Source organism: Notechis scutatus, chromosome 10 (assembly GCF_049901735.1).
Source record: "Notechis scutatus isolate UNSWTSFEM ecotype Mainland chromosome 10, rNotScu1.2, whole genome shotgun sequence".
Taxonomy (NCBI): Eukaryota; Metazoa; Chordata; class Lepidosauria; order Squamata; family Elapidae; genus Notechis; species Notechis scutatus.
In genome coordinates this window covers 20,373,459-20,394,438 of record NC_142018.1, presented here as the reverse complement: position 1 = coordinate 20,394,438, position 20,980 = coordinate 20,373,459, and the positions used below count along the sequence as shown (strand labels likewise).

Below are 20,980 nucleotides of genomic sequence, written 5' to 3'. Positions count from 1 at the left end.
GGGAGCATTGGAGCCATTTCCTCAAAAGTTCCAAAATGGATTTGATGGAAATACAGGAAGCCAAGGAGCCTGTTAGATTCTCCCAGAAGAGACAAAGAATTTGGCCATTAAAGACAAAAATATCCACACTTATGGACCTTCTAGTTATTTGCAAGGGCAAGGAATCATTCATTATAGGAACTTCATCACAGTTTGGTTCCCTCCTGGAAAGTATTTTAAGTTGAAGGAGAACCGGAATTATCAACTTGAATTTGAAGAGGAAGAGAAGGAGAAGACAATGTTATTTGTTCAGCATTTGACCCATCTTTGACAGGTGAGTAAAAAGACGTGGAGAGTAGAATTGACAGGATTCTCCATGTAAGGCTGTAGGCCTTGGGAGCTACATGATGGCTATCTGACAGCTTACACGAATCCAGTGGCATCTTGTCTAGTGGTGAATACAATGTGCAAAGGATGCACCTGGATATCTGGCATTTTTTAAGAACAAAGGATAAAAATATCACCAAGCTTCCAACCTTTCCCTCGCCCCCATTGCAAAATCAAGTAACATTCACTAACATTGCATCAGATCTTCTATCTTCCTTCAATGTGAGCTTCTTTGCAAACAAGCGTAAAGTACTGTAAAATTATAGAATTTTTGTCCATACACTGTCTGACATACCCTTTTGGCTGAATTCCTATCTGATAGCAAACTTAGTTCCTTGATAATCCTAAATAAGCCACAATGCCTGAATATCTACATCAACTGATATCAAACTCTTATTCTTTTAGCCAGATTGTTGAATAAGCACACAACGCTAAGCCATTAAAACAAAGTCTACGGTGTGTCCATCAGGCCAATGAGTTATTCAATTTCTCTCCACATTCACCTGTTAGCATTCATCTTTTGCAACCAATCTTTCTAACCTGGATTGGAGGGGAGAGAATTCAAGGACACCATAAACCAATATGCATGCTGAAAATGTCTTCCTCTTTCAGTATTTTCAATTTTCATTCAATTATTTAAGCGCCACTGAAGCGCCACCTGGTTGAATCTTTCGTCAATGGAAAGAGCTTCCATTCATTAACGCTCAATGAATTATCTAGCTTCCCTGAGATTATTATAACTTTCTTCAAATGATGATGGATTTCAGAAAGAATTTAACTCAAGCAATTATTCCAGCTAATCTGGGTTGTGCTGGGAGGACAACCTTTTGCCTAGGATTTCAAGAACTTGATTTTGCTTGCAACAAGAGCCTGCAAATAAACAAACAAACAAACAAACAAATAAATAATAAACAAATAAATAAATAAATAAATAAATACCACAGCTTCTGTTCAGCCCAGGAAAATTAATTCAGTCTTTCTTAACCTGATGTCCTCCAGAAGTGGGGAATCCTGAAGACTCTAGTCTTAAAACATCTGGAAGACGACAGTTTGTGGAAACTAGATCAAGGTATATGAGAAGGTTTATACTCATCTTTTCTTTCCGTCTCCTGAATTTGGATGGATATGATCGATTTTCACCACAACTACCTATAAAACTCAGAATCATACAGTCAAGCTTCCACAGAGCTGAGATTTTTTGCAGCATCCAGTTAGATTCCTAAGGGGAACTAACACTCAGATGTCTCTGGTCTCTCGGAGTAAAAATATGCTCTTGTCAAGCCTGAATTCAGCTCTCACTTTCCACAAAATCAAATACCCAACAGGGACACTGAGTCGCTTCCTGTACTATACTCCATGGCAATGAGATTTAAAGGATCTCACTGGGTCAGCAACCGTTCCATGAAAAGGGCATTGGAGTTTTATCCATCGCCTACTTCAAAACAAACCATGAAGGCAACAACAGCATCATTTCTGGACTCAACATTACAAGTGGCAACTCATTGGCTAGGTGGAGGAAGAAAAATCTAGAGTGCAAGGTAAGGTCTTTTTACTGACAGAACCTGTGCTAGAAAGGTCTGACAAGGTCATCGTCTCTGCAATTTATATTCCAGAAGCAGTTTTACCCTCCAGTCACTCTTTGGGTGAAGTAGACTTAAAATCAGATCGTCATAGATCCTGATCTATACCTAAAGATTGAGAAAGAGATCCAGTCAAACAACAGCAGTAGCCAAAATCTCCATCTTCTCCAGAGCTTAGGGTTTCAAAGCTGTAAACGTGGCATTTTTTCCACAATAAATCGTTCTTACTTTCAGTCGCAGCAAACAAACGACTTCTACAACTGTAGAGGATGGGATAAAATTGCCAACTAGACATACTTATGATAGTTGAATTTGACCAACTAACATTAGGAACCACTGCATTCCATCAAGTCAGTCAGGATACTGGGTAACACAAGTTGTGAACCCACCAAACCGAAAGCCACCTTCTTAGCACTAGGGTCTTCAAAGTTGGCAAGTTTAAGACTTGTGGACTTCGAGTCCCAGAATTCCTAAGCTAACATGACTGGAGGGGGAATTCTGGGAGTTGAAGTCCACAAGCCTTAAAGCTATCCAAGTTTGAAGACCCCTGTCTTAGCAAATTGAGCAGCTTACAGGAATTGTAAATGGACACAAGCTGAATATCATTTAAAAACCTCACAGCTCTAAATTTCTTCCTCCAGAGGGGGCCAAATCCTTAAAAAAAAAAGTAGGAAGTAACCACAACATCTGAATACAGCCTCTTCAAAGGGCTCCTCTTCAAAGGAGAGAAGAATGAGGATCTATTAAGGATGAAGCAGAGAGCAGATAGAACGTAGAGTATGTTCTTGGCAGCCCTTCTAGTTTTATCAATTTTGGGGTTCTGAAAAAGATAGGCCTGTTGGTAAACATCCTTCAGGCCACCAAATATGGTGGGAAAGTTGCCTCTAGTCTAGACAATTGTAAACTGAAATACAATCAACAGCACTACAACCAATCAGAAATGTCTGTACACACCATTAACCTGTCTCATTAGTGACTCCATCAGCTTAAACCATTAATGAAATTAACCCCTTAAAACTGGAAGAGCCCTAAAATCTCAACACTGCTAACAAAAGAAAAAAAACAGGACAGGCAAAATTGACTTATATGACACAGAAATGGGTGCCACAAATCTAAATAAGACCCTATGTTGTTTTCACAAAAGTAGTACAGAACATAATTTTATTATTATCATCTTCATCTTCATCATTATTATTCTTAAGACCTGATCACATTGACTCTCAAATAAATCTATACATTTCATCAATAGTTTCTGTTTGGTATATTGGTTCTCTCTTTTTGTTTTTGTTTTGTTTAAATTATATTTAATGATTAATGCACCGTTGTGACCAGGAAAACAAATCAGGCATATTTAAATACATTATGAGGAGTACATAATTTTTCCCCTATTTAGTATACAAAGTACTTCATAAATATGAATTATATTACAAAAATAATTTCTGAGACGCTCACACAGCAAGCAAATTTTTGAAAATTTTGGACAACCTTGGGGGGTTGAACAGGAGTTTCACCATGGGTGGGAGTTGGTTTGTCTTAAACGTCAAGTATTTTTTTTCTTCCAGTCCTCGTTGCCACTTGGGTTTCGTCTGAATCAATTTTATGCAGATTTCTGGCATGTAATCAGATGGTCAAAATTGCTTTTGTATGGATGCAATGAATGGTAATTTTTTTTTTTTTTTTAAAGAGAAGATTTCTGCACAATTTTTAACATTATAAATCCAGTGTTTTCAAGATGCAGGCTGAAAAAGTAACCAATTTTACAATTTTAACTATGGAAAGGTTCTTTCATTTGCATGCTTTTGTGGTTTGTAAAATCTCTTGCAATCGTGAAATCCACCACTTTTTATAGGGTTGAAACCAGTTTTGGTTCCTTTTAGCAACTTTAATCCGTGTGGAATTCACCAGCACAGCTTCTTCCGCTTCCCCTTTCCTCTCTCTTTCTGTCATTAGTTTTTCTCTCTTCTTCTTCTTCTTTTTCTTGTGCATTTGTTTGAACAAATCACAAGGAGATGAAAGTTTTGCAATTAGGGTAGAAAATATATATTCCTCTTGAGGTTAAATTCAGTGTAATATGTGTATAAAGCAACACCTTGGCAATAGAGTCTTTGCAGTTTTCCCTACCATTTCCCCACTGGGCAGAGTTTTTAAGAAATAAAATCTATTTGGAGCTATAATTTTATCACACACACACACCCCTGGATTGCCTGCCTTTATGCCTATCGGGAGAGTATCATATTTGGAAAATGAAAAGTCAACAAAAGGCACTTGCATCATTAAATAAAAGTCCTCTGTAAGAAATCAGATTGCACGGCCTAGATTTTATTCAAAGCCGTTTGCTCTTCGAGGACTTGCAGATAATCCGGGGAGCCCTGAAGTTTAGCTTTTAGCTCAAAATATTCACTTTTCCTCTGTTCCACTACTATTTTACTGTGATTTCCTCCTATTAAAGATTTGTTTTTTCGGTCCGGCTGTTTCTCTGGATAGCGTATCTCAAAGCCACTGATCCCTATACTGTTGTACTCCTTTTTGTTCTCCAGGAAATTCTGGATAAAGAGATTAGAATCCCGCCCCGGTAATAATTCATCCAGTTCGTCAATGGTACTCAGTCTTTTCCGGATATCCGTGTGGAGCAATTCTTTCTCCTTCTCGCTGTTGTTTCTCAAGATGACTTTCTGGCTCACCGGTTCGGCAAACATGAAACCCGTCTCGGCTTCTTTTAAGCCACACGAGTGTCTTTTGCTCATGTGCTCGATTGTTTGCGGGATGAAGGACTCGGCCCCCAAGGTGTCCTTTTTCTGGGCCGCGTGATCGTGCTTCTGTAACTGGAGCTGCATCGAACCGCACTCGGGGTTGCCCAGGCCTTCGTGCTTGGAGGAGGGCTTCTTGTTGCGACGGAGAACGAAGACCAGGAGGCAAAAAGCTACGAAGACGGTCAAAATCAGGACCACCAAGATGCTCAAGATGAGGATGGAAAGGGGGACCGGACCACCAGGAGGGCTGCGGACAGGGCCCAAAGGAGTTGTGAAGGTCAGCACAGGGGCCGGGCTGGTGAAGAAAGACGACTTGAGGAGTTTGGGGCACAGGATCTCATTTTTGAGCGACTTCAGTTCGATGTTGGCAAACTGCACGGGAGTCTCGCACTTGAGCTCCTTCACCACAATGCCGTCGTTGAGTTTTTCCAGCCACAGCTTCAGGGCCACCAAGTCGCAGGTGCAGTCCCAGGGGTTCCCTTCCAGGTCAATTTGGGTCAAGGTTTTCAGGTGGTCCAGCACACCGCTCACAGGCAAGTACATGAAATGGTTGTTGCGCAGATTCAGCCGAGCGAGCGGTGCCCGGGAGAAAATGTAGGCAGGCAAACTTCTCAACAAGTTGTTGTTTAAGTAGAGGAGTTGCAAATTGGGCATCAGGTCAAAGGTGCCAGCTAAAATCTCTTTAATGACATTGTATTCCAAGTAGAGGTACTGAAGATTGTGCAGCCCGGCAAACATCTCAGGACTCAGCCGCTCGATCTGATTGCCGTTCAGATACAATCTCCGCAAATTGGTCAGGTTGTGGAAAACTTCCCCTTGGATGGCCACAATCTGATTGCTGCCCAGATGGAGTAAATCCAGCCCTTCAAACTCGACAAAGTCAGACACCTCCACGTTCTTGATGTAATTGCCATTAACGTGCAATTTCTTGGCATTCAGAGGCTTAGGGACCAGCTCGGCTAGGGAATGGATATTCTTCTCTTGGCAATTGATGCTTAATCCCAAGTCCGAAGGGTGGGTTTTGCAAATGCAGGGATGTGGGCAAGGGGTCAGAGGGGGCACCCTGGTCTGAAAAGACACGATTTGACTGAGGTTGCGGCTGGAGAAAGGTTTCCCGGCCACGATTCCAGAGATTTTGGAAGGGTTGGTCGTTTTGGGAGGTCTGGTGACCAACCGATGCATCGTGGTTTGGGTGGTGTGGCCGTTGGGAGTGCTGAAGCCAGGCTCCAGCTGGGAAGGGGGCAGGATTCGGACATCAAAATCGCTCCCCGTCCCCATGGAGCAGAGTTCTTGTTTGTTGGTCTCTTTCAAAAGCCTCCCGTAGAGATCACTGGGGGTCTCACAGATGGCTTCGCCGATGTAGATGTTGTAGGGCATGTTCTCCAGCCAGGCCTTCAAAGGCAGAAGGTCACAGGTGCAATTCCACGGGTTGTCCTCCAGCTGCAATTCCACAATGCGCCCAATGTGCTCCAGGACACCAATGTAGGGCATTTTCTGGATGCGATTGCCCCGAATATCCAAGTGGGTCAGAGAAGCAAATCGGAAAATATTATCAGGTAGGAGAGAAATCAGGTTGTCATTAAGAATGAGGACTTTGAGCTTGTGAAGTTTATTAAAGGCTCCCCGCTCAATATATTTGATTAAATTGTAGTCCGCTTGGAGATACTCCAAGTTCTCAATGCCAAGGAAAGTGTCAGCACGAAGAACCTTTAATTCATTGTTGTTCAAGTGTAGCTGTTTTAATGCGCTGAGACCCATAAACGCTCCTCCTTCAATGTTCTGTAGCTTATTATTTCCCAGCTGCAGAGACACCGCATGGCTAAAATTAAGGAATGTGTTTGGGTAGAGGATAATCAGCAGGTTATTCTGGAAGTTGAGGTGATATAAATAAGACCAAGGGGGCTTCAGCTGGTTGGGTCTGTAAACGGCCACCTTTTCACAGTTGACGTAAAGGACGTTCTCCACTGATACACAGGAACAAACATTGCAAATTTCCACCGAGGCGTCCGTTTCTGGATCCGTAGAAGAAGCTGGGCTGGACAACACCAAAAAAAGCCAGAGGAGCATTTTTCTCAGATCAGCGATCAAGCCTATTGTTCCTGAACAAAGATGGATAGTCTACAAAAGACACAAAGAACATAGGTTTTAGGGACCAAAGTTCTGGAAGGGAAGGAAGAACTGATAAGACAATTAAGACGAGAATAAGCTTATTCATCCAAGGGCCTGGAGGCTAAAAAATACAAAGAACGGTGGCTGGAACTGGGTATGTCTAGTTTGATGAAAAGAAGGAGTAGGGGGGTACATGATAGCAGCGTCCCAATATCTCAGGGGCTGCCCCAAAGAAGAGGCAGTCAAGCTATTCTCCAAAGCACCTGAAGGCAGGACAAGAAAAGCAACGGATGGAAACTCATCAAGGAGAGAAGCAACCTAGAACTGAGGAGAAATTCCCTGACAGTTAGAACAATTCATCAGTGGAACAACTTGCTTCCAGAAATTGTGAATGCTCCAACACAGGAAGTTTTTAAATAAGACATTGGACAACCATTTGTCTGGAATGTATAGTTTCCTGCCTAAGCAGGGGGTTGGACTAGAAGACCTCCAGGGTCCCTTCCAACTCTTGTTATTCCATTCTATTCTATTCCAGGTAGGTAATCTCTACTGTTGGATGCATTGTATAAGACCCCGAGGGAGGAGGGGAATTCATCATTCAATAATTCATCATGATTTTATTATTATGCACACATGGAAGCTTCTGTTTGCCAATTGACAAGAAGGGGGTTAGAGCAATTCATATATAGGGAATAGACAAACTCTGCATTTGAAATTAGAAATCTCTCCGTTTTGTCTTCTTCTTCCCCTCCTTTGTTCTGCTTTGCTTGGGGTCTTTCCATCTCTCCTTCTCATGGCACATTCTCTCTATTTCTCTCCCTCCCTCCCTCTCCCTCTCCCCCTCCTCTCTTTCTGACACACATGCATAATGCACAACCCCCCCATGCAAAGCCTCTTCTTTGGCGAGGCCATGCAAAGCTTCATTAAGACACAAGATATGCTTGCAGCGGTGTTTATTACATTACAAACCTTTCCCCCAAAATGGCATTTATCCTTTCCTCCCCCCCTTTTCTTTTTCAAGGTACACTTAGCATTCCAAAGCGGCCTTCCGTTTTTGCATGGTCCCTGAAAGATTTTGATCACGTCCTTGGAAGCAACACACAATCCATCCCAAAGTCAAGAGAAAAGGGGAGGGGGAGAAGGGGAAGGGAGAATCACACAGAAAGAGGGGAGGCAGGTACGGATCGAGGCTGAACATGCCTGTTCTTATATACACGGGGACAACTTATAAATACGTGGATCAATTCGATTGATTAGGAGTTCTAAGCCGAGCATTGATCTATGCCTGATATTCTTCAATATCAAGGGGGAGGAGGGTAAAAAAACAACAACAGTGGTGCAGTCTGGGGAAGAGAATAGATTCCCCATTTCAATTGTAGCATTCATCGTTTTAAGGGGGATCCAAGGATCAAAACTGCAAGCCAACCCCTTATCTGAAAAGGAGGCCCATGTCAGTAGGGAGAACATGAACTCACAATTCCTTCCAGTGATGTCATCTTGAAACTGCCTTGAAACTTTTTCCTTGCATACCTTACATAATTGGACCCAAAGACAGATCCACCTCCATTTACAAGAGAAAAAAAAGGCTGCTTTTAAGTTGCACATTTTTTTTTTTTTTTTGCATGACCCGGTAGCCTTTTCAAGCCCTCAGGACCAAAAGTCAAATTAGAATATTGCAGATGATGGCCATCAAGAAAGAGAGAGACAGAGAAGGAAAGAAAGGGAGGGAGAGAGAGAAAGAAGGAAAGAGAGGAAGAAAGAGAAGGAAAGAGAGAAAGAGAGAGAGAGAAGGAAAGAGACAAAGAGAGAGACAGAGAAGGAAAGAAAGCGAGGGAGGGAGGGAGAGAAAGAAGGAATGAGAGAAAGAAAGAGAAGGAAAGAGAGAAAGAGAGAGAGAGAAGGAAAGAGACAAAGAGAGAGAGAGAGAAGGAAAGAAAGGCAGGGAGGGAGGGAGAGAGAAAGAAGGAATGAGAGAAAGAAAGAGAAGGAAAGAGATAGCTAGAAAGAGGAAGAAGGAAAGAAAGAGAAGGAAAAAAGAAATAGAGAGAAGAGAGAGAGAGGGTTAGAGAGAGAGATGCCTTATGTGCATGTCTAAGAGAGAATCTATGAATAAGAACAATAGGAATCTTGAGGAAAAATAACAATTGTGTTGGAGAATACAATAATAAAAACAGCATTTATAAGAGACAGTGCTGTCAGAAAGGATACAAAATGGGATAATATAAAAGAGGAAAGAGTGGGACTGAAAGGGAAGGCCAAGGAGAGTTTGAAGGAGCTTTGGAGGAAGGTGTCCATGTGGCAGAGAAGGGGAAAAAAGAAGGAATAAGGTGGACCAAAAAGAAGGGAGGGGGAATGAGGTTGGAGCCTTGGTGAACTCCAAAGAAGAAACCAGCAGAAAGGTACAAAGAACCAGAGGCAGGAGTAGAGGTCAAAGTGATGGATCTGTGGGGAAAGGCTGAAGATGGGATGGAAAGCGGAGAGGAAGGGAGGAAGAAAGGAAAAGAAAGGAAGGAAGGAAAGAAGGAAGGAAGATAGGGGAAGGAAGGAACAATATGGGAAGGAAGGAAGGAAAGAAGGAAGGAAGGAAGGAAGGAAGGAAGGAAGATGGGGAAGGAAGGAACAATATAGGAAGGAAGGAAGGAAGGAAGGAAGGAAGATAGGAAAGGAAGGAACAATATGGGAAGGAAGGAAGGAAGGAAAGAAAGGAAGGGAAAGGAAGGAAAGGAAAGGAAAGGAAAGGAAAGGAAAGGAAAGGAAAGGAAAGGAAAGGAAAGGAAGGAAGATGGGGAAGGAAGGAACAATATGGGAAGGAAGGAAAGGAAGGAAGGAAGGAAGGAAGGAAGAAAGGAAGGAAGGAAGGAAGGAAGGAAGGAAGGAAAGAAGGAAGGAAAGGAAAGGAAAGGAAGGAAGATGGGGAAGGAAGGAACAATATGGGAAGGAAGGAAAGGAAAGGAAGGAAGGAAGGAAGGAAGAAAGGAAGGAACAATATGGGAAGGAAGGAAGGAAGGAAAGGAAGGAAGGAAGGAAGGAAGGAAGGAAGGAAAGAAGGAAGGAAAGGAAGGAAGGAAGGAAGGAAGGAAAGAAGGTAGGAAGATAGGGGAAGGAAGGAACAATATAGGAACGGGGAAAGAAGGAAGGGAGGAAGGAAGGAAGGAAGGAAGATAGGGGAAGGAAGGAACAATATGGGAAGGAAGGAAAGGAAAGGAAGGAAGGAAGGAAGGAAGAAAGGAAGGAACAATATGGGAAGGAAGGAAGGAAGGAAAGGAAGGAAGGAAGGAAGGAAGGAAGGAAGGAAGGAAGGAAGGAAGGAAGGGAAGGAAGGAAGGAAGGAAGGAAAGAAGGTAGGAAGATAGGGGAAGGAAGGAACAATATAGGAACGGGGGAAAGAAGGAAGGGAGGAAGGAAGGAAGGAAGGAAGGAAGATAGGGGAAGGAAGGAACAATATGGGAAGGAAGGAAGGAAGGAAGGAAGGAAGGAAAAGAAGGAAGGAAGGAAGGAAGGAAGGAAGGAAGGAAGGAAGGAAGGAAGGAAGGAAGGAAGGAAGGAAGGAAGGATTTGGAATTAGCATGGAAAGCACCAGAGATGAAGAATGATTCTTGCTGGCCAACCTGAGGGCGATGAGTGAACACCGACCAGGAAAGAGAGAAGCAGCAGCAAGGAGGCTCTCGACACAACTGCTTTGCAACTGGGAGAAGAGACTCCGGGACGGGGAGAGCCTGGATGAGAAGGGGGGGGAGGAGGAGGGATCTCCGCACAGACAGCCCCACAGCCCCCTCCCTTGGCCCGAAGGCCGCTCGCTCGGCTGGCTTCCCCTACCTCGTCCCGGGGAGATGCGGGGCGATGTGGGTGGGTGGGTGGGGGGGTGCGAGTGGCCTCCACCGCAGTGCTTCACCGCTGATGCCGCAGCCTCGCTGTTCCCGGATCGCCAGGTTCCGGCGGCGGCGACAATTGGGGGGGTGGGGGGGCAGTTCCCGAGGGAGGGGGGGAGATAGGCAGCAATGGAAACGAAGAGAGCGGGGTGGAATGGGGGTTTCTGTCGCGTTTTCCGTCCTTTCTTCCTCCCTTCTTCCTTCCTTCCTCCTTCCCTTCCCTCCCTCCCTTCTTCCTTCCTTCCTTCCCTCCCTCCCTCCTTCTTTCCTTCCTCCCTCCCTCCTTCCTTCCTACGCTCTCTCCTACTTCCTTCCTTCCTTCCTCCTTCCCTTCCCTCCCTCCCTTCTTTCTTCCTTCTCTCCCTCACTCCTTCTTTCCTTCCTTCCTTCCTCCCTTCTTCCTTCCTCCTTCCCTCCCTCCCTTCCTTCTTCCTTCCCTCCCTCCCTCCCTCCCTCCTTCCTCCCTTCTTCCTTCCTACACTCTCTGCTTCTTCCTTCCTTCCTTCCTTCCTTCCTTCCTTCCTTCCTGGAGCCGGCCCACCCGAAAAAGATCCGTAGCATCGGCCGGCGGCCGGAGGAGAAGAAAGAAGGAGGAAGGAGGAGGAGGAGATAACCGAGGCGCCCCCTACCCCCCCAAAAAAACCCCACCATCTCCTTTTCGCGTGGATCTCCAGAGGGGGAGGGAGATCCACCGGCAAAGGAGGGATTCATCCCACGCACACTCGCTCCCTCCCTCCCCCAAAGCACGCAGCTCTCCCCGCAGGAGAAAAACGCAACACCCCCGCCCCCATCTTCTCCTTTCTCCTCCCCCTCCCCAACGTCGGAACCTCACCTCTTTCACTTGGCAGGACAGTTCCCAAATCGGCGCTTCTTGCAAACCTCCCCCCGTTTTTTTAACCCCTGCCCCGAGCCTCCCTCCCCCTTTCCCTCCCTCCTCCCGGCCCGCAGTTTCTGGGGTGCCTCCTTAAGCGTGCAAGGAACTTGTGCTCGCTCCCCCTTGGCACACTCGCTCACACTCCGGCACACGCGCCCCCATCCATCCATCCACCCACCCACCCCCGCAGGCGAGCCGGAGCGCACCGGTGCAGCCCAGCCGGAGGGTGGTGGGGGAGGGAAAGCGCCCCTCCCGTTTCGCCTGTTCCCTCCCCCTCCCTACATCCCCGTCGCCAATCCCGGGAGCAAATCCCCTGCGCCAAGCCGTGGTCGGGATGCTCTTGCCTTCTAGACACGCATCCCCGAGGAGCTGGGAATTGCCGCCCTCCGCGCCGCGGAGCCTGGCATCCTCTTCCTCCGCCGTTCTTCGCGGACGAGAAGCCCCGGGGTGAGACGGGGGGAGAAGAGAAGCGGGGAAAGTGGGGGGGACGACGCCTGCCTGAAGGTACTTACCCGTTCCCCGGCCCGCGCAGGCAAGGAAGAACCGCGCGTTCACACGACCCGCGCAGCGGCCCCGGGCGACACGCATGCGCTCCTGCTCCTCCTCCTCCTCCTCCGCTACCACCAGCACCACCTCCCGCGCTCCGGCACGCGCGCGTCCCCCCGGTCGGCAGCGCGTCCCCGTGAGGGATGCTCCGCGCCTTGGCTCCAGGTTCACACGGCCGAGGCGGACGGGAGATGCTCCGGCTCGCGCGCCTCCTTTGCGCCCCGCGTCAAGGCGCCGAGGCAGAAGCTTCCCCTCTGCTCAAAGTTGCAGCCTTCCTCGCCGGGGTCATGCTGGGTCTCCCCCCACACACCCAGCCAGGCCAGCCCGGACCGCGGTTCTTATTTCCTCCGGGCGCGCACACACACAAAAAAGGAGTCGGGGGGCTTGCTTGGAGAGGAAGGGGGAGCCTTGGGAACACCCGCGTCCCCGCGCCTCCCGTCGGAGCCCCTTTCCCTTCCAAAGCGCAGTCCCAGCCCGGGTGCGGGCGTCGCTGCCGCCTCGCCGGTCCTCGTGGTTTGAGTTTCTTGCGAAATTGCAGCTTAAAGCAAGCAGAAGCGGGAGAAGAGAGTGCGGGGGCGCCCTCAAAAGCCCCCAGCAGCTGGATTAAGCCTAGCCACCTTGGGAAAGCCTGGCGGGTCGTTTTGCAGATGGTCAGGGCAGCAAGAAGGAGGGACTGGGGAAAGGGAAGGAGAGGGGGGAAATGGGGGAGGGGGGAAGAAAGGAAATAGAGGAGGAAAGGAAAGGAGAAAAAGAGAAAGGAGAAAGGAAAGAAGGGAAGGAACTAGGGAAGGGAAGGAAGGGAAGAAAGAAGGAAAGGAAAGAAGGAAGACAGTAGGGAAGGAAAGGAAAAGAAAGAAGGAAAGGGACAGGAAAGGGAAGAAGGAAAGAGAAGGAAAGGAAAAGAAAGAAGGAAAGGGAAGGAAAGGGAAGGGAAGAAGGAAAAGGAAGGGAAGAAGGAAAGGAAAAGAAAGAAGGAAAGGGAAGAGAAGAGGGGAAAAAAAGAGGAACGGGTTCAAATGCACAGCTATTCCACATGGAATAGTAACTGACCTAGGTGACTAATCCCAATTTTTCCCCAGGGTTCATATTTTCGGATTGTGGATCTTCTGGGTCCTTTCATGGTGGCATCTGCCTGGCAGGGGAAGAAAGGGGGGGGGGAGTGGAATTAAGGAGAGAGGGAGAGGCGGAGAAGGCAAACAGAAACCTCCCTCTTCCCTCCTCCTCCTCCCTCCACCCCCCTCCGAAAATTAAACCCCCCCCCCTTGCAGCATCCCCCAAGTAGGAAGATCAATGCCTGGACAACTCACTCCCTTTCTTTCGTTTTATTTTCCTTTCCTTTCCACCCTCCACCCCCCCAGGTTCCCTTGGTCCAACCTTCTCTCCTTTTCTTTTTAAAGAAGGAAGAATCTCTCCATCCAATGTAAGTTTTTTTTTTTTCCCTCTGCGCCTGCAATTCAGTTAACAGCTGTCCTGGGATTGCAAGAACTATTTTCCACCCTCTAATGCTGTTATTTTTTTTCCCCTTCTTTAATGCAAACTACAATAAGCTCATTAAGATGCTTTTTTTATTCTCATTCCCCCATTATCTCTCCTTGGCATAAGGATTTTTTTTTTAAAAGGCAAGGGATATCTTTCTTCAAGTAATGGGACAGAGTTTCCCCCAAGGAAGGATAATAAACAAGTGCAGGTAATAGAAGGATCCAATATGTAAAGATAAATTTAATCCAGGCAAGGGAGAAACTGAGAATATGCATGCCTTCCCAAAAGTGAGACCATGTTTCTTTAAGATTCTGTGTTCCCCAAAACTAGCAACTTAATCTCTCTCCCTGTTCCCCTCTCTCCCTCCCTCCCTCCCTCCTCCCTCTCTCTCATAATTTTTTAAACCTATTAGTTTCAATGCATCCTGCCAGCAAATCATTTGCACTTTGGTGCAAATTTGCAAGTGCCCTTTGATGAAAAAACACAACAGCAGGAAGATACCAGGAGTGACCCAAAGTCTTCTTAATCCAGGTGGTTTTGTTTCCTTGGGAAAGTTTGCAAACTTTGGAAGGAAATAACACAGATGTTGGTGCTTTCCAGAGTTCAGGAAAAGATAAAAGTCTTTTTTTTCCCCAATTGAACGTTCTCATCCATTCTTCTTCGGCTTCTCTTAGAAATGAAAAAGCTCCTTGGATGAGAAGCAAAAAGTCTTCTTCAAAGGAAAACCAGAAAGTCCAGTTGCCTCTTGAAAACAGCACCTTTGGCAGAAGACATTTGGTTTCAAGGCTGGCTGAATCAGAGTCTCTTCTCTTTAGATTGTGCATGTTGTAAGTTCTCTTAAGTGTTAGATTGACTGTCATAAGAACTCTTACCGATGAATTACAGTTTCAGATGATTTCACCAGAGGACCAAGTGCTGATTATATCAGGGAGTTTTCAAGGAAATCCAACTTTCCATTAGTAGAATGTTGACAAGGAAGGAAAATATTTTTATAGTTGTATTCTTTCTTTCCTTGTGTGTCCTGTCACACTTGGCCAATAAAGAAATCTGTCTGTCTGTCTGTCTGTCTCTCTCTCTCTCTCCCTCTTTCATCTATCTATCTCTTATCTATCTATCTATCTATCTATCTATCTATCTATCTATCTATCTATCTATCTATCTATCTATCATATCTACCTACCTACCTACCTACCTGTCACCTCTCTCTTATCTACCTACCTATCTATCATCTCTCTTTCATCTATCTATCTATCTGTCTATCTATCCTTCCTCTATCTATCTATCTATCTATCTATCTATCTATCTATCTATCTATCTATCTATCTATCTATCTATCTATCTATCTATCTATCTATCTATCTATCTATCTATCTATCTATCTATCTATCTATCTATCTATCTATCTATCTATCTATTGTGTTCTTTCAAAAAATCCTCAAAGCTGAGAACAATCTCTTTGAAAATACATCAGGTATCATTCTAATACACACAAATGGTGCCACCAAGTCTTTTTTTTTTTAATGGAGAATGATAATTAGCCAAACTCTTGCTTGGTTTGAACACCATCCCAAGCCAATCCCCAACCATTCTATGAAAGCTTGGAAAACCTCTCGACTCCATTTTTGGACTGTGGAACAAGCCAGTTGATCAGGCCATTCTGGGCTAATGCCGACACATCTACCTTCTTAGTTTAGCAGCTATAAAACCTTTCCCCTTCTCAAAGCCAGGTCTACATTCTTTTACAAGGATCTAACCATATCTGTCCACCTGTCTAATCCCTGATACAACTTTAAATCATCTGATAAAAATGGGGACATCCCCAAATTTCATTCAAATTAGCAATGCGGCCTGAGCTGATTTCACCAATACATTGTTTCATTCATTCATTCGTTCATTTTTGTTCATTTTCATTCGTTCGTTCATTCGTTCGTTCATTCGTTCATTCATACATACGTACATGATTCAGCAGGACTGTTGACATGTTCATCTTGCCTTCAGAAGTTGTGGGTGCTACATCACTGGAGGCTTTTAAAAAGAGAGTGGACAGCCATTTATCTCAAATGGTATTGGGTCTCCTGCTTGAGCAGGCATTGGACTAGAAGACCTCCAAGGTCCCTTCCAACTCTTATTATATTGTATCTTACACTCAGTGGCCCCTTCATCAATCACCAATAATCCGGATACCCAGTAAAACTTTAATCTTCTGCTAAAAATTGGAACATTCCACCTGAGCTGATTCCACCAATACATTGTTTCATTCATTCATTCATTCACTCATTCATTTCATGCATGCATATATACATACATACATAGTTCAGTAGGACCATACATGGTTCAGTAGGACTGCTTACATTTTTATCTTGCCTTCAGAAGTTGCCTTCATAAATTATAGAAGCTCCATCACTGGAGGCTTTTAAAATGCAACTGGACAGCCACTTGTCTGAAATGGTATGGGATCTCCTGCTTGAGCAGGGGTTGGACTAGAAGACCTCCAAGGCCCCTTCCAACTCTGTTACTCTGTATCTTACACTCAACGGCCCCTTCATCACCAACCACCAATCGTCCTGGGTTCACCCAAGTTGCAGGGTGCTTTCTTTTGGGCCTAGCTTTTAGAAGAGAAATCCAACTGATAGAGGAATTTGAAGGACCATCCAGTTTAGACAAAACTCAGAAGCTACCAAATGATGAACCCTACAGCCTCCATGGTACAAAAAAAAAAAAAAGGCTTAACAAGGCAGGGATTTCTAACTTCTGCCCGACTGCAGGTGTGGTGGCGGTACCCCTAAGTTCAAAAAAAGGCACGCAACCATTTGTTGGCTGGCCAAACCTGCTGTTTCCAAGCCCTAAGGGAACTGTACGTCTTCCTTATGGCTTCCTCTTGCCTACAAGAGGCTCAGCTGGCCAGTTAGAGCAAGGATGGATGGCTGAAGGGAGAAAATCTTTTGCTCAAGGGGAAAAAAAAAAAGGCTGCATCGAATCTCTCTGCATGGGCAACATTTAAAGGGCTGATGTGAGAAGAAGCAGCATGAGGCTGTAAATATTCGGGAAGCCTGAGCTCCGGCAACTGAGCACTGTGCTAAATAAAGCAGAAGAAATGTTGTCCAATCTATGGCACTCTGCATGATTCTGATTATTTCCAGCCAGCTTCCTCCACTTTCGGCAGAAGGTTTCGGGAAGTGATAGCGAATTACCTATCAGAAAGCTGGCAAGGTAAGGAAAGCAGCTCAAAAACACACCCCTCATTCCAGATGTTCAGTCATGTGCCTTCCATGGCAGTCGTTATTCACAGCAAATTGTTCCACAGGAGAGAAAGAGAGAGAGAGAGGTGGACTATTCTCTTGCATTGCTTTCTCTTTGGACTCTTTGCTGGTTAGAAGCACCCAAAAGCAAGATGAGAAACAATGGATGGAAACTAACCAAGGAGAGAAGCAACCTGGAACTTAGGATAAATTACCTAATGATGAGGGACAATTGCCCAGTGGAATACATTGGCTTCAGAAGTTGCGGGTGATTATTCTTATTCCTATTCCTATTTTATTCCTATTCCTATTCCTATTCTATTCTATTCTATTCTATTCTATTCCTATTCCTATTCTATTCTATTCTATTCCTATCCTATTCCTATTCCTATTCTATTCTATTCCTATTCCTATTCCTATTCTATTCTATTCCTATTCCTATTCCTATTCTATTCTATTCTATTCTATTCTATTCTATTCTATTCCTATTCTATTCTATCCTATTCCTATCCTATTCCTATTCTATTCTATTCTATTCTATTCTATTCTATTCTATTCTATTCTATTCTATTCTATTCCTATTCCTATTCCTATTCCTATTCCTATTCTATTCTATTCTATTCTATTATTATTATTTCTATTTCTATTCTATTCCTAATCTATTCTATTCCTATTCTTCTTCCTGTTCTTATTCCTATTCCTATTCTATTCTATTCTGCAAAACACAAGATGAGGTTCCCTCTTCATTGGGTGAATTGAGCAATGCTCATGCTGTAGCTTAGCTATTGGACTTGTAGTGTAGTTGGACTTGTGTTGAAACATTGGCATCTGTGGAAAACTGGCCAAGAGGGTGAATGTGCAGAAGTCCTACCTCATTTGTAGATGCCAACACACACACACAAAAAGTTAGGTCTTGTAGAAGGATACCACATCTATTGTAGAAAACCTCCTCAGATACTAGTAGGTTTGGAAGACCCAGATTGAGGTTCGCTCTCAAGTAGGGAAGGGCTTCCTAATGGAAAAAATTGGAAGTGGGAGTGCTGTGTGTACGTCACTGAGATTCTGAAGGAAAGCTTGGATAGAAGATGGGATGGGATGAGATGAATGAATTGGATTGCTATCCCAAATAAAACAAACAAATAAACTCCAACAACCTCCTCCATGTTGGAAGGCAGCAAGGAAAACATAGGAAAACAGACAGAGGTGGTATTCAGCCGGTTCTGACCAGTTCTAGAGAACCGATAGTGGAAATTTTGAGTAGTTCGGAGAACTGGCAAATCCCACCTCTGACTGGCCCTGTCCCCATCTATTCTCTGCCTCCTGAGTCCCAGCTGATTGGCTGGGTCTTCTTTGGTTGCCCTGCAGAGGAGAATGGAGCTGGAAAGTAGGTTAGTGGGGTGGGGAGGGAATGGAATTTTGCAGTAACCTTCCCATCCTATGCCCACCAAGCCATGCCCCCAGAACCAGTAGTAAAAAAAATTGAGTCCCACCATTGGTTCACACAGAAACCCACGTTTCCCATTCTACTCTTCCATATCCATCATCTAACATTGTAATTTCATGCCGCTACTCTCCAAAAAAGCACAAGAGTTCTTCAGATATTTTAATCCATTTAATTTTAATCCCTCCCAATGCACTCAAGGCATCTTTTGACGCAGAGCTATTACGAAGGCCTGGCCAACAAACAGTCTCAAATTAAATCCCTGATTATTATTATTATTATTATTTTGTCCCAGAAGGGATGTGCAAAGCCCTTACTCACACAATGCTGGAGAAGTGCATCGGAGACCACGGTAGTGCTAGCTGGGTTGTGGTTGCTGAATGACACGAAACTGTGCGAGTCCGTCTCCTGCTCTTCATTAATTCCCTTGAAGGAATTGATATGTTTCTCTGATAAACTGCAGGCAGGAGATACCAGGAGCTCTGAATGTCTGGCTGCCTTTAATCAGAATTCATGTTACAGGGATAACATTCACAGGAAAAAGACAATTAAGATAACTGCCTAGGCTGCTTGGTCATATTCCGCTTTAATAGTTTCTTCTCATGCTTTTGCGTCTGGGTATTCTGTTTAATTTGATCCAGGTTCACATTCTCGATTAGTTACAATAGTGCTTTTTGATCAAATACCTCTGTTGTTTTTCAGGTGCTCTTTGCTAAGGTTTCTTTAGGGCAAGGACAGCCAACCAGGGCAATTTTAAGAGGTGTGGACTTCAACTCCCAGAATCCCCCAGCCAACTGGCTGAGGAAATTTGGGAGTTGAAGTCCACAAATCTTAAAGTTGCCAAGTTTGGAGACCTCTGCCCTAGTCTAAAGAATGAGGAAGGTGACCTTGATGGAGATATGTAGGAACTTTTGCTGTCTTCCTTCAAAGCTCCCTCGAAATCATCTTCCTTACTCTCTGGACCAGGGGTTTCCAAACATGGCAGCTTTAAGGCTTGTGGACTTCAATTCCCAGAATTCCTCAGTCAGCCATGATGGTGGAGAAGGTTGGAGACTTCTCTTTTAGAGGTTAGGGAAATGGCCTGTCCTGAACATTTTCTACAGTCCCGTGAGTGATTCTTTAACAGATTATTGACAAATTAACAGAGTTGGAAGGGACCTTGTAGGTCATTCTAGTCCAATCCCCTTTATTGCCTTTCAGATAGAATCACAAAAGTTTGCACATCAAATCAGTGCCGGAGAAGGCAACTAAATCTCCTAGGTGAGATATTGTGTGATATTGGTTGTGAGATATTTAGTCTTGGCTCAGAAAGTCCATTGTGACTGATATAGGAAGAAGTATTGACTTTGCTCGCAATTGGTTTTGTTGATCTTGGTGATATCCTCACAGGTCCCAATCTAATTAATCTAACAAATTAATCCAACTAATCCAATCCAATTAATCCAGAAAATCAATCAAGATTTTCTCCATGCATTGGAAGTGAAAGGAGATAATGCTTTCTCACCATCATTAGGATGAGTAAAATCACAATGGAAGTTTTAAAAAAAAGTCTGTGCAAATATTAACCATATCATTCATCCATCGATCCATCCATTCATGAGCCATCAAAATCCTGGATAGATTGTGCACACAGTCTGGATTCTCCTCCATTTTTCCATTTTCTCTATTCTTCTGGTTCAGGAGAGAGGTGTTATTGGGCATAAAAGGCCCATAAACTTCTAACTCAGCATGAAGCCACCTGTACTATAGAACAACATTGTCTTACTCTTACATACATCACAATTTCCACCTTAAATATTTGCACACAATGAGCTGTAATCGTGACAGATTTTTTTCCTGTGTTCACATCAGGGTGATTCTGTTGTCAGCAAAGAAAGAATAAAACCTTTGGATAAAGAATAAAACTGCATTTGATTTGTTTTGCTTGGTTTTTGGTAGGTCAAAACAAGCAGACTTCCTGGTCTGTTTTATTTTGAAAATCTGTCCTCACTTGACAGTGGTATCTTCTAATTGAGCCTTATCGATGACACAAGGCTTCAGCTGTCATTTTATTTGTTTTCCTAGATTTCTTTCAAAAAAATTCAATTGGTGTTTTCTCTCTCACTCCTTGGTTAAATCAAATCCAAACTAAAGAGAGTGGCCTTCACAAATCTTTCATTTGGATTAGAGCTATTATTAATGTGCCAACATTTTTGTCCTTTTTAATGAAACAGAAAAATTCAGAAAGAATTGTAAGTATTTATGGTAGGGTAGAAGATGGGGTAGAAGAAGGTAGGGTAGAAGAAGATAGAATTGTAAGTATTGATAATGTGGTCCATAGGGAAGCCAACAGATAACCATAGTTCTCAAGAGACAGCTTGTCCCACAGACAGCATCAACTTCCTAGCCTATTTCTACAGATTACAAACCAACATGTGTGGAAAACATGACAAAGAAAAGTGATTTTGAGGTCTACAGACTATTAAAATCACCCTTCCTTGATAACTTTTTCAAGACTACAGGACTTCTCATTCCTAGCTCTATATCCTGGTATATCATGGGTAAGAATGAGCATGGCAGATCAAAGAGCTAGTAAGCATTGAGACAAATAAAACTGGTTTAAATTTGTTCAGAAAGCAAAGAAAACCAACTGGAAAAACCAACTCTTTAAAGAGGAAACGGTGTTTAGAACTTCTCCATAGTTCAATCTTGGTCATTCTTTGCTACTAAATACACATGGAATTGATT

The 20,980-nt window shown here is 44.2% G+C and overlaps 1 protein-coding gene across 2 annotated transcripts; it reads right to left on the bottom strand.

Annotated features, from left to right (window-relative positions):
• Positions 1 to 3,090: 3,090 nt before the first annotated feature.
• SLITRK4 (SLIT and NTRK like family member 4) lies at positions 3,091 to 13,228 on the bottom strand. Of its 2 annotated transcripts, none has more exons than XM_026683444.2 (2): positions 13,145 to 13,228; positions 3,091 to 6,814 (listed from the first exon to the last, which is right to left on the bottom strand). In XM_026683444.2, the coding sequence occupies exon 2, from the start codon at positions 6,761 to 6,763 to the stop codon at positions 4,259 to 4,261; it is 2,505 nt and encodes an 834-aa protein (XP_026539229.1). In that variant the 5' UTR covers positions 6,764 to 6,814; positions 13,145 to 13,228; the 3' UTR covers positions 3,091 to 4,258. The 2 variants fall into 2 exon arrangements, with proteins under 2 accessions (XP_026539229.1, XP_087828364.1); XM_087972238.1 differs by lacking the exon at positions 13,145 to 13,228 and adding an exon at positions 12,061 to 12,415.
• Positions 13,229 to 20,980: the final 7,752 nt, after the last annotated feature.

Bases quoted from the DNA above. Each gene is read 5' to 3' on its own strand.
- SLITRK4 (XM_026683444.2), bottom strand. From the start codon at position 6,763: ATGCTCCTCTGGCTTTTTTTGGTGTTGTCCAGCCCAGCTTCTTCTACG.